This window comes from Molothrus aeneus, chromosome Z (genome assembly GCF_037042795.1).
Source record: "Molothrus aeneus isolate 106 chromosome Z, BPBGC_Maene_1.0, whole genome shotgun sequence".
NCBI classification, from domain to species: domain Eukaryota; kingdom Metazoa; phylum Chordata; class Aves; order Passeriformes; family Icteridae; genus Molothrus; species Molothrus aeneus.
In genome coordinates this window covers 48,493,155-48,505,733 of record NC_089680.1, presented here as the reverse complement: position 1 = coordinate 48,505,733, position 12,579 = coordinate 48,493,155, and the positions used below count along the sequence as shown (strand labels likewise).

At 37.2% G+C, this 12,579-nt stretch overlaps 1 protein-coding gene across 1 annotated transcript in view; it reads left to right on the top strand.

Moving 5' to 3' along the window:
* Positions 1-12,579, top strand: part of PCGF3 (polycomb group ring finger 3) — a 55,338-nt gene that overhangs the window by 25,683 nt on the left and 17,076 nt on the right. Inside the window, exons 2-3 of the mRNA XM_066569567.1 lie at positions 1,477-1,519; positions 8,816-8,933. Coding sequence (XP_066425664.1) covers positions 8,825-8,933 — 109 coding nt within the window. The 5' untranslated portion in view covers positions 1,477-1,519; positions 8,816-8,824. The remainder of the gene's footprint in view (positions 1-1,476; positions 1,520-8,815; positions 8,934-12,579) is intronic.

Here is a 12,579-nt window from a genome sequence, read left to right as displayed (position 1 = left end):
ATCCCAGCACTTAAAAAATCATTAAAGAAAATATTAGTGCTCACTTCTAACTTACTACAAGATCAGTACAATGATCCACTTGCCCAGTCTCCAGCAACCATCTAAATCTAAAAATGAACTGAATTTCCCTGTTGTTAGCTTTCATAGTGCATCACTATCACCCTGTAACTAGAACTGGAAGAATATAGTGATGATTTAGGACCAATTTGGTTGGTTTTTTTCCTCACAAATTGATTGCCACTTCCTTTTTCAACATGAAGCAAAGTGTAACCTTGTCCCCTTCCAGCAGTAGCAAGGGAAGATGTATGACAAGGCCTTTTGGAAGACTGGTTACTCAAGTTCATGTTGTGATGTGCTTTTGGAGTTGTGATAAGCTTCTGAGCTGGTTTCTTTAGAAGCAGAGTGACTGCTCTCCACATTTTGCTGGAAAAATAGGTCTTTTAAATAACAAAATCTTATGGAGTTTATTCTACTGTATGAGAGGCTTTGTGTCCTCAATGGGGATCTTTTTTGTGGATTCCAACAAAAGAGCATCTCCTGCAACTCTGCATTGCTTTCCGTTAATAGTAATTTTTTATTTTGAATTCAGTCAAAGATGTCCACAGTGGAACTGCAAAAAGATTTTTATTGGCATTGTTCTGAAGTTTTTGTCAAGTGCTATCGTTAACAGCTTGTTTTGTCATTGTTTCCATAATTCCCTTAGGAATATAACAGCAAAATCAGTAACTACAGGCTATGCCTTTGATTTTTTGGAGCAGGAAGATGGAACTAGTAGTACTCTTTAACCGTCACTGTAACAGCTGAATCTTCTCTGTGTGAATGAATAAGAAAAATTGCTTCTTCTGTCAAACTTAGCTATTCATGTGAGATTGTTTCACTTTTAGCCAAAGAATAAAGATCTTATTTTTTATTATTTTTAAAAATATAATTTTATTCTGGCAAATAGCTAGAGATTCTGGAAATACTAGTTATTTCCTTGAAAGAATTTTGGAAGATTAAGATACAAAGAGCAGATTACTTGAAAACATAGCTTGAAAACTGAGAAGGCTGCTCGTCTAAATGTCCATCTTCAATTCAAAATGTTTTCTTTTCTTCCAGACTTTCTAGTCCATATGTCATTGTTAAAGAAATCTGCTTATTTATTTGGTTATTTTCCCTGTCACTTATGAAGATAATGAATTTCTTTTTATTTTTCCATCACATGCTAACAAGACTTCTTAGAACTTCTTTTTTGAGCGATTTTCTTGGTCTAGAAGGAGACTGTGTTAAATCTTATTTTTCTTTATTTTTCCTGAGGATCAATTTTTTCCCCATTTTCTTGCTTACAAGTGCTTCTGCCCCACTGTTCTCTTAAATTAATAAATTTAAGAGAACTAAATACTTAGCTGAATTTAGTGAGCTGAGTATTTCTTTGTGCCAGCTTTATTTTGAGGAATTTTGGATTTTAACTTTCAGACTATTTTTCTGTCTTTTCAGGTCTCTGGATGGCAGACTCTGAAAAGAAATGCTGTTTTAAGAGGTATGCCTCCTGTAGGCCAAAATATTCTGGACTGGTTTCTATATAAATGATAAGGCTGTACTTCTGAGGAGTCCCTCTGCTCATCCTCTCTGTAATCTTGCATGAATAATAGTTTCAGTGCTGACATCTCTCTGCAATGTGAAAGCTTGTGCTGAGATATGCAGGCTTGTCATATCAATTTTAGTGGAGAGGTCTGTAATATGTTGCTTAACTTTTTGCTTGATCATCTTAGGAGAACACTGCCTTAGTGGACGAAGAGGGTGATGCACAAACAAAACAAGTCTACTTTCTGAAATGTTCATGTCCACTTTCAGCCATTCATGACTTTGTGTGTGTATGGGTTCGTTTGTTTGCTTGTTTTTTAATTGGAAATATAGTCCAGATTTTGTAAATGCCCTCACTCCCTTTTTAGTGTTTTGTAAGACATCCAGACAGTGAGAGGTTGACACTGTGCCAGCAGTGTGGTTTAAAATAATGTCAGTTAGATCCAAGATGAAGAAATACTAATCTTTTTTGCAAATGATCTTTTTTTCATGTTAGCTGAATGTTTGGAACATTTTCTGTGGTTTTTGGGGTTTCATGTTCCAGTACTGAAAGAAAGTTTCTCTTCTCTCTCCATTGTTGGTATGTTGTTTTTGAATAATTCGTTGCTTGGCAGCTGTTAAGAAAACTGTCTCTTCAAAATGGAATTCTTCTACCAGGTCTTCCATCCATTTCAAGCAGATGTGGTGGCATATGTTAGAAAAGTAGGCTTTTTCTTTGTAAGAGAAAGATTGGTGTGTTTTCTTCTTTTAGCTTTTTTAAACAGGATCTCTCAATTCTTTTTAAGCACCTTGGAGGGCTTCCTATTTCTCTAAAGCAGTGCAATGCTGATTTGTTCTGCCTCCAAAATAATAACCAGGATGAAGTACTAACAACTTGGGTGAAGAGTGGCTCTTCAGCTATTGAAAAAGATCTTGGTGTTGCTCTTTTTTATGCAGTGTTTACAAAACTCCTAAAGAAAGTGATGCTGTGAATTAGGGAAGATGTTATTGCTATTTTCTACACAACCTGTGGACAGAAATCAAGATGAGGTATGCCTCCACTGCTCTTGGAGGTGCACACTTGTAGGATGAGAGGCATTGTACCCAAGTTACAATGTGGGAGATTCCTATGAGACAGTAGGAACATTTTTTGCCAGTGAGGGTGGTCAGGCACTGGAAAAGGCTGCCCAAAGAGGCTGTGGAATCTTAATTGTTAAACATTTTCTGAGTGAAGCTAGAATAGCCCACTGTAACTCTATTTACGTGGGCCTGCTTTGATTGCAAGGTTGGATTAGAGAAGCTTGAAGAGGTTACTTCATTATTTCCATAACATTATCCTATGAATCTGTGTAACATGTTGAAGGGACACTTTTTATGAATTTTAAATTTCCTGTAAAAAAAGTTAAACAGTTGAGGCTCAGGTTGGTGTTTTGTGTGTCTTTTTTTTAGATGGGTTTTTGTTTTCTGGGGATTTTTTAGTTTGTGGAGGGGGGTTTGTTTTTGCTTTGCTTTGCTTTGCTTTGTTTTTTGTTTTTGTTTTGGGTTTTTTTCGTGGGTTGGTTTTGTTTTTGATTGGTTGGTTGGTTAGTGAGTTGAGTAGAATTTTGTGATTAAAGAACTGAGGAGTGACTCCTTACTATTCCAGCAACATGGTTTTGAGGGAGACGTGTGGAAACCCAGGGCGCCATGAATATTTCTCTCTCTGCTCTGGGGTGCCCTGACCCCCAGGGGACCACTGAATTTGACCCTCATTCATTGAGAAAGTTTCCTAGACTTCAGGATAGACTAGAATCCACAAAAGTGTGAAATAGATTATAGAAAGTAGTGTAGGTGTATCACGAGGTGAGAAATTTTGGTTTTAGGATTTTTAGTATGTTGTGGATGGAAGCAACATGGAGGGCATAGGGTGTCGTCCTGGATTTCTTCATGCTGCTTCTTCCTTCTTCTTCATGGGTTTGAGTAGCATTTTGTAATTGGGCAGAAAAGTCTGTATTGTGGGCTCTTTGGGATCAGTTATTGGGTTAAAAGGGAAAATAATCTGGGTGTCAGTTCTTAAATGGATAGTTTAATCTTAAAATACCTTGTAACAAGAGATGGTTAGCCATTTTGTGCCTTCTAATGAAAAGCTGCTGAACTCATAATAATGAGACTGTTTTACTGATAAGAAATAATAAAAACTTGAGTCCTAACACAAATTACTGTCTCAAGTGCCTTCAGTCTAGACCCAGAAAAACTGACAACTGGTGCCTCCACAGAGAAGAACTGTGTTTTTGCTCCAGTGTTTGTTGACTAAGTACAGAGCAAGACTTTAAATTTATTTAATCAAGTGTCACAGTTCAGTCAGTGCATTGAAAGTTTCAAGGTTATCTACAGTTCTTAAAGTTTGAGATTGCGTGCTGTCCAAGGTTACTATTTGAGGAGGTAAATCTCAGAAGAACTAACAATTTAATTAAGAAGAAATAAAGAATTTATGTTTTACAGAAATTTGGCTTTCTTGGCTTTGACTTTCTTAAAACTAAATTAAGGTATGGTATTTTCTCTTGTCTGCTAACTGCTGTGGGGGTTCAGTGGGGGCCTGAGGTTCACAGTGTTCAAATGAGCTATTAGGTTTGGAAAATGATACTGTAAATGTTCAGAATTTGGTCTGTCCTCTGAATTTACCTGTTTTTATATTGGATGGTAGCTTTCTGTGAAACTTTTGCTTATGAATTTGAGTGTGATCCTGTGATCCATGCTCAAGAAGCTCTTGAGCATGTGTCTTCTACAGTGCATGGTGGGTCACATTACAAAAGAAGGCAAATGTAAATTGTGTGTATTAAAGCTTTGTTATGCCTACTAAATCCTACACAGTCTAGTGAATCTCTGTTAAAAAAAAAAAAAAAAAAGTGTCAATTGGGGGATAATGCTTTTGGTCTGATTTTTTTAAATATATATGTTTTTAGGCAAGGAGGTATCAGCCTAGGTTGCACTTCGGAAAAGTAAGCTTATGTTTTATTATTGGTTCAAGCTGGTGTGCATGACTTAAATGTCAACCCAATTCTGTGTGTTTTCTTTTTGCAGCAGCCAGGTTTAGATGTTGTGCTCATGCTAACTTCATTGAGTCAGCGTCTCTGATTTTCTAATGGTCATCAGCAGCTTGAGATCAGTCAATATAGTAAGAACTTCAGCTTGCTTAATACATGGATAGGCAGAGGTAGTAAATTCATTGGATCATATGATGATTCAGATTAGAAAAAGATCATGTCCTTCATGTAAGGTGGTTACCTGTAATAGGGTGTCAGGGAGTGGCATGACTTATGTCAGCAAAGACTTAAGTTGGGTATTGGGGAAAGGTTCTTCCCTCAGAGGGTGGTTGAGCACTGGAACAGGCTCCCCAGGGAAGTGGTCACTGCACCAAGCCTGACAGAGTTCAAGAAGGGTTCAGACAATATGCTCAGGCACATGAGACACGTTAGGGATGTCCTGTGCAGGACAGGATTTGGACTTGATTCCATGGGTCTCTTCCAAATTAGGATTTCTATATAATCCAGCTGCTCAAAGAAGAGTAGACTGAGGTCAGACCAAGTGGATCAGTGTGTTATCCAGGTATCTGTCTGTGCTTTTAAGCTGCATGGTTTCTTGGGAATATGTATTGAGATTTGTGTCGTTTTTGTTTTTAAGGTTAGATTACTTGTTTTGGAGGTATGTGAATTCATTTTTAGCTTTCTTTTCAGCACATAACTGTTTGAGAGATGAGAAGATGAGTTCTGTGAAAGAGATCATCAGGAATTCAGGTTTTAAAAAATATCTCCTTTTCAAAGGGAAGTTGTTTAAGGGAGACCTGGATTTGTCTGGAAAATAGAAAAATTGCTTGTGTGATTCTTAGTCAGACTTGATGTTTAGGATGTTGTGTAGTCTTGCTGTTTAGTTCCCGTTTGTATGAGATTACTGGCATGGATTTTGGTGGGGTGATAACAACTTGGCTGTCTTATATGATAAAAGTGGTGCTTAATTTCTGTTTGGCACTAGGCTGTAGAAACATGGGCATCTTGGGATGCCTTCCCAAGAGCAGATGTGTGGTTCAAGTAGTGCTAGTACCCTGTCTGAACTGATACTGTATTCCAGATAGGAACATGAAAGACATCCTGTATTAGCCACCTATCCACATGGAGTGTTTCTTCTTAAGCATTGTGAGTAGTAGCCTAGCTTTGTATTTCCTAGTGTGACTGTGTATCATATTCAAATGCAATAATAAAGAGAAAAAAAAGTAGTTAATGATGAAATCTGCAATTATGTTATTTACTTCCCCTCAAGTGATACAGAACAGGCAGGTGAATAATGTGGAATTACTTTACATAATCTGGAATTACTTTATGTTTTTAATTAGTTGCTATGATTAGTGAATTTAATTTCTTATACCAGGTTGTAACATTAGTGTCTCTATTTTTCTTTATATGTGTCATTAGTTCTGCTAAATTTTTTTTTTCTATTTCTCTCTAGGAAGCAATTCAAGTTTTCTGCAAAGTCTGAGCATTTATGTTATCTGACTGAACTGACATCTTGGTAATATGCCTATTTTTGCGAGCTTCTCTCTACCTTTCTAAATAGATATGAAGTGGTCTGGCCTTTTTTAAATTTTATTTTTATTAATTTTCAGATTTTTAGTAAGTCCTCTTGTTGTAACAGGTTAACTGTTTTGAAAAGCAAGAGAGGCATTCTGAGTTCTTTGTTTTCCCAAGACTAGAGGATGTGGGTCACAATTGTAGAAGACACAGGCTTAAATAAAGTCTGACACTGATAGCTTGCTTACAAAGCCAGTTACCTCAAAAGCTGTGTTGTTTATTGGAGATTGAAGGTGTGCTGAAGCAACCATGGACTCTGCATGAGCAGAGAAGAGATCCTTCTCCTGTTTTAGTAGCTGCAAGAAGGCAGCAGGGGACAGGCCCTCTGGAGAAATGTCCTTCTGTAGGTTTTATCACCTTTTGAAGTGTCTACTGCCCTGGAAAGACCTCTTACCTTTCTGTTGCTTCTTCCAATAGTTCTTATTTTCAGTCCTTCAGACATCTAATGAGAGTGACTTTCTGTGCTCCTTCAAAAAACCAAATTTTCATAAGGTTGATTTGATAGGCTTGCTCTTGATATTTTAGAAGATACTCATTTTTCCAGTGCCAAAATGTGTATGATTTTTTTCCTATTAGGTTGGAAAAGTGTGTATTATTCTTGATATCCTCCTTTTTTCCCCTGGCACAATGGGCTTTATTACTATTTTGTATTATTTTTGCCTTTGTTGTATGGTTCAGTCATTGTTCTCATAATATTATACCCCATCTGAATTTTTTTGTTTGTTTATTTATGGTTCTTCTAGTGGCAGCATTTATCTCTACTGTTGGGAAGAAAAATTGTAATTTTCTTTCTAGAAAAAAAACCAATTTCTTTGCTTCAGATTTCACTGTTAAGTCTTTGGCTCTTCTGCCTTAGAAGTGCTTGGATTTCTGCCTGTGGTTATCCTGAACACCTTCTTCTGAATTCCTGTCTAGACAAGCAACTAGTTATATTGGTACTGCCTTTTTCAGGATCTGTTTAAGCTAATTTTTTTTTTGTCTGTCATGAATTGTGTTTTTTAGCATGCCCACTTTCAAATTAACTGGTGGCTTGATGCCATCCCTTGAGCTCTTCTTGAAGAGTGATGTTGAATAGCTCTTCCTTAGCACCACAGAAACCTATATACCTCATGTAGTAGTGTTTAATTGATGACCTCATCACTCACCTGAAAGGATTTAATGTGTGTCTGGTTTTCAGAGAGTTAAAAATAATTCTAAAATTAGGAAAGTAATTCAGGTTCTAAGTAAATGTTTTTCACCTACTTTGTCTACTGCAAAACCAAGCTGTTCTTTTATTCTTCTTTAATGGGAGGTCACTAGATTTATAACTAAATCTAAATCTCAAATTCTATAAAGTAATACTGATTTTTTTTCTCCCATTGTTTACTTCTTAACCATGAGAACTAGAAATCTTCCTAGTCTTTTTTGTATAGGACAATGCAGATTGGAATGGGTGGGTGTTGGATATGTTTCTCCATAGTTCACAGTGGAACATTTTGCACTTCTCTGCACTGGAATAGTTCAGATTGGTGTGGAAGTTTGCCATTTGATAGTTCTTTTTTCTTAGTACCACTTCACTGAACACAGGGGAAAAAAAAGATGACAAAATTAAAGATCAGACAACCTTGTTGCAATATTTCAGTGTGAAACTTAGGGAACATGTGTCACCATTCAAATTCTGAAATGTTTTCCAAACTGAGCTAGATGAAAACCAGTATTTGTGAGCCAGGGACAGTAAAATCACTTTAAAGGAAAACAGTGTAATTTGGTGACTTCTGCAGTACGAGAACCAAATATAGTAGGTTGTAAGCAAGTATAGCCTGCTCTGTTAATTGACTAGAATGCTGGTCAAGTTCTGGTAATAGTACAATTTTCAAAATGTTTTGAAAAAAATAATAACAGCTATGTTTAAAATGTAACAGTTTATTTGTAAAGGCATGGGCTTTGTGTGGTGTATTCTCTCTAAGCAATTGGGGTTACTGCAAAAAAAATTTAAATGAGCTTTTTAATTTTTGATTTCTAATATTTTTTCCTTTTAAAGATGTTTATGCAACCCCATGCTCAAAAGAAAGGAATGATGTTTAGTTCAAGTTTTAGCACAACCAGCTGCTCCTCTGCCAGTGAAATTATTTTAATCTGTAATGTAGTGTTCAATTAACTTCTGTTTAAATAAAAGGGATTTCAGAAGGTTTACTTGCCAGCCCCATTGAGAGACACATTCAAAATTATGCTTTAATATAGTGACACAAGGCAAACACTTAAAAGTGTAGTTAAACTGAACAGTTGCTTTGACTTTTCAATTGTCAAAACACTTTTGAATCTGAAAGTCACCTACTTTGAGGATTTTCTTCCTTCATATTTTGTGAGTTTTCTATCATAACTAGACGGAATATGATGACTCAAGCTACCAGGATAGTAGGGTTTTCATCTTAAATCTGAGTCTGTTGGTTGGTAAAGGAACTTATTAGTAGCCACTGGAAGGGCCATTTCCTATGCTCTTGCAATACTGACTTGCAAAATAGTGTGGAGTTTACATTATTTAGTTTCTGTGAAGTCGCATAAAAGTTAGTGCCACGACTGTGCACACACATCTGTATACATTGTACAAAAGTCTGAAGCTGGCTTAACACAAGTTAATCATTTATTCCCAAATGACTTCAGCTGTGTTACTTTATGATACATCTCTTCCACAGACACCAAAGATGCTAACAAGGAAGATTAAGCTTTGGGACATTAATGCCCATATAACCTGTCGTCTGTGCAATGGATACCTGATCGATGCTACTACTGTAACAGAATGCTTGCATACTTGTAAGTAGAAATATAATTAAGTTAAAGTTGCTGACTTGCTTTCTATTTGTTTCTGGTTTTGGGTTTGTGGTTTTAAAACATTTTGTATGGTTTTCAGTTGAAATTTCAAATAGCTATTGTGCATCACCCAAAAAAGTATGTGTTTTACTAGACTGCTTTTCTGTAACAGTTGATTTGCTTTTTTAGCAAAGCAAATGGAGGGAACATTAAAGCTGTGCTGCATAAACTTGAAGCCATATACAATAATAGTGGTAATGTAACTATTAAGAATGCAGTCTGTCTTCATGCTAAAGGAATGTGGAATACCTAGTTCTCTCTTCTGTGACAGTTGATGTAGCATATGCTCTCCACCTGGAGCCTTTCAGATGTCTCTTTCTCTCCTGTTCCTCTGCAGAAAACAGAGTAGTTTATCGATAAAGAATAAGTATGTTGTATTGTATCCTAGAAAAAAGCTTGTATTCCAAAACATTGTGATAAATTAGTTGTTTGTTGATGAGTTACTCCATGAATTTCTATTTTCATGTAAGCTAAGGATGACTTAAAACCTTGCAACCCATCCCATGTTTTAAAATTGTTCTGCCACAATATTTATGTTTATTCTGATAAAGCTAGTAGGTTGTTTAATTAGCTTAATGACTTAGTCCTAAATTTTCTTGGAAGGCAATTATTCTGTGACTGTGTATTTATCATAAAACAAAAAGTGTCGGCACACTTCACCTTTTATATCTGACAAAGGGGAAAGGCAATGTTCATGATTTGTCAGTGATAAGGTTTTTTATTGTATTCCATTTAGAAGCTCTGTTTATCAGCGGTGATGAATTTGTTGCACTTGTCACACTTCATGTTGTTCTGAATATCCTCATAGAATCTAGGATAGTAGAAGGGTTTGTTCTATGATTCTGAGAATCACAGAATGGTTCTAGAATCTATATTCAGTTGCCTGGTCATGGGCAGGGTCAGCATCTGCTGGATCAGGTTGTTCAAAGACCCATATAACTAGCCTTGAATGCTTCCAGTGATGGTACATCCACAGCTTCTTCGGGCAGCCTGTGCCAGTTACCTGTGCCAGTTCTTTCTAATCTCTAATCTGAACCTATCTTCCTTCAGTTTGAAGGCATTCCCCCTTGTCCTGTCGGTACATGCCCCTGTACAAAGTTCATCCCCATCTCTCTTGTAGTGCCCTTCAACTTTTGGAAGACTGCTTTAAGGTCTCTCCAGAGCCTTCTTGCTTCCTATCTCAATTTCCATACTATTGTTTTCACAGCTAGGCTTCTACTTAGTTTTGCCCAAATTTCTTTACTGCTGCTAGTTAGAAGAGTGTATCCAAAATGAGTATCATAACAAGGTAACATGGCTAACAGCTAGAGAGAGGTCATTTTTTATTGTTCTTTAAAAATAAAGCAGAGCCTCACAAATACCCCTCAGCTGATACTGTCTGCACCATCTCTTGTATTTGCTTATGGAGGAAATACATAGATCCACAGCTCTACGGCACTTGCTGCAAAAGTCAGGAAATGCACCATACTACCTTTTCCTGCTGCTTTTTCTGGGGTTTTCTTTGGCTTGTTTCTCCCTTATTTTGACAATTTATATTTTATGAATGCTACTTCGCTCTGTGCCCTGTATAATAAGTTTTGTGGGAAGAGGCACAGAGTCCTTCCTGTGTTTTTAACAAAACTTCATACATGTTTGCATTGTTTGTATTGTGTAAGATATTGCTAATGATATATGTTCTGTAAAAGCATCCTTGCAAAATCCATCATGAAATTACCCTGTCTGTTGAGATAGTGAATTCTCTTCTAAGTCACACCACCTTGAAATTTTCATTCTCTTCTACTCAGAACTGTACATTTTTCTTACCTTTTCAATTTTTCTCTCATTTACTGATCTTTAACCATCCAAAGACTCTTCAGTAGTAAATGAAGTTCTTGGGTCCTTTAGTGAAAGTAATTTGGAGGACCAAGGCCAGCCCTCTGGAGGAACAGGGCAAATTTTTGTAAAAATGAATTTAGGAGAAAGCAAAGTGTTTTCACTTTCTTTCCTACTTCTCTGCTGTGGTTTTAGTTTGTTGGTGACAGGTAGGCCACTAAGTCGCTAAAAATTTCATTAGTAGTAACTAAAAAAAAAGTCAAGTCTTTTTTTAGTTTGTATCTGTTCCTTGATTAAAATTCTAGGCTACATTATAAACACAAAGTTTATAATGTTTCTATGTTTTGAAAGGGAAAACCTCACATTATGAAACGTATCATCTTCTGAATGCATCAGCATGATAAAAGGTCAACTTGAACTAGATACAGAAATGAAAAAAGTCAAGAGAAGTGAAACTGTTGAAATAAAAAGTGAACATTAGCCTTGTCTGTTCCTGTTCCGATGAAACCTCTCTGATGTGTATAAGAAATCAGAAAATGTACAGCTCATGTCCACAATCAGTGCCTGTATATCTGGGTAAACAGAGATCAGAGATACTGGAAAACCAAAGTAGTGCAAAATTCTAGAAGTAATATTGTTTCAGACCACAGAACAATTCCCATGTTGCCTGTCCATTACTCCAAAGACTTCTAGTTTCAGGAGAGTTTATAATCCTGACCTGACCCCAGAAAAAAAAGAACCTAGATGGCTGCAGCAAGCTTCATAAGCCATCTAGCGGCATTTATTTGGATGCTGTGCTCAGACTGAAACCTGCCAGAACATTAGCTAACTTGTGACTAGTTCATTTTAGGAGTTAGTGTTTATTTAGTCCAAGCTGGAAGATGTACTAACATGAGATGATATTTTAGATATCACAGAATGCTTTGGGTTGGAAGGGAACTCTAAAAGTCACCTAATGCACTGCCACAGCAATGAGCAGGGGCATCTTCTACGGCATCAAGTTGCTCAGAGTCCTTGGTGAAGCTGTGCTGGCTGTCTGGAGTCACCTCCCTGTCCTTCACATGCCTTAGCACACCTTCTAGTACTCCACGGTCTTCCCAGGCACAGAGTTAAGGTAGACAGGTTGGTGATTTCCCGATCTCTCCCTTTCTACCACTTCCTAAAAGTGGAGGCAATGTTTCCCTTTTCCTGGTCACTGGGGATTTCACCTGACTGTCAGGACTGTCGCTGTTAGTGGCTTGACAACTACATCAGCCAACTCAAGACCCTGGGACACATCTCGTCAGGTCTCAGAGACTTACGTGTATTCACATTCCCAGGTGTTTGTGAGTCTGATCTTTTCACACAGTCAAAGGGACTTTACACCCCCAGTGCCTCCTTTGCAGTTCATCTATGCAAGAGCTGTGGGAGGAGAAATTGCCAGAGAAGACTGGGGCAGAAAAATTGGATACCTCAGGCTTCACCTTGTCCGTTGTTACTGATTTGCCAGTCATTTTTATCAGGGGTTTACACATTCTTTGACCTTCTTTTTGTGACATACTTACAGAAACTCTTATAATGCTTCATATCCCTTGCCAAGTTCAGCTTCATTTGTGATTTGGCTTTTCTGACCCTTCCCTACCCAAGTTAGCAACATCCCTATACTCCTTCCAGGATACCTGTCCCTGCTTCCTCTGTCAGATTCTGCTTTTATTGACTTGGTAGGAATGGAGTTTGGCTTCACTTTTGCAAATGGATCTACTGTTCTGGCACTCTGCTGGAACAAACTGCTGTGCAA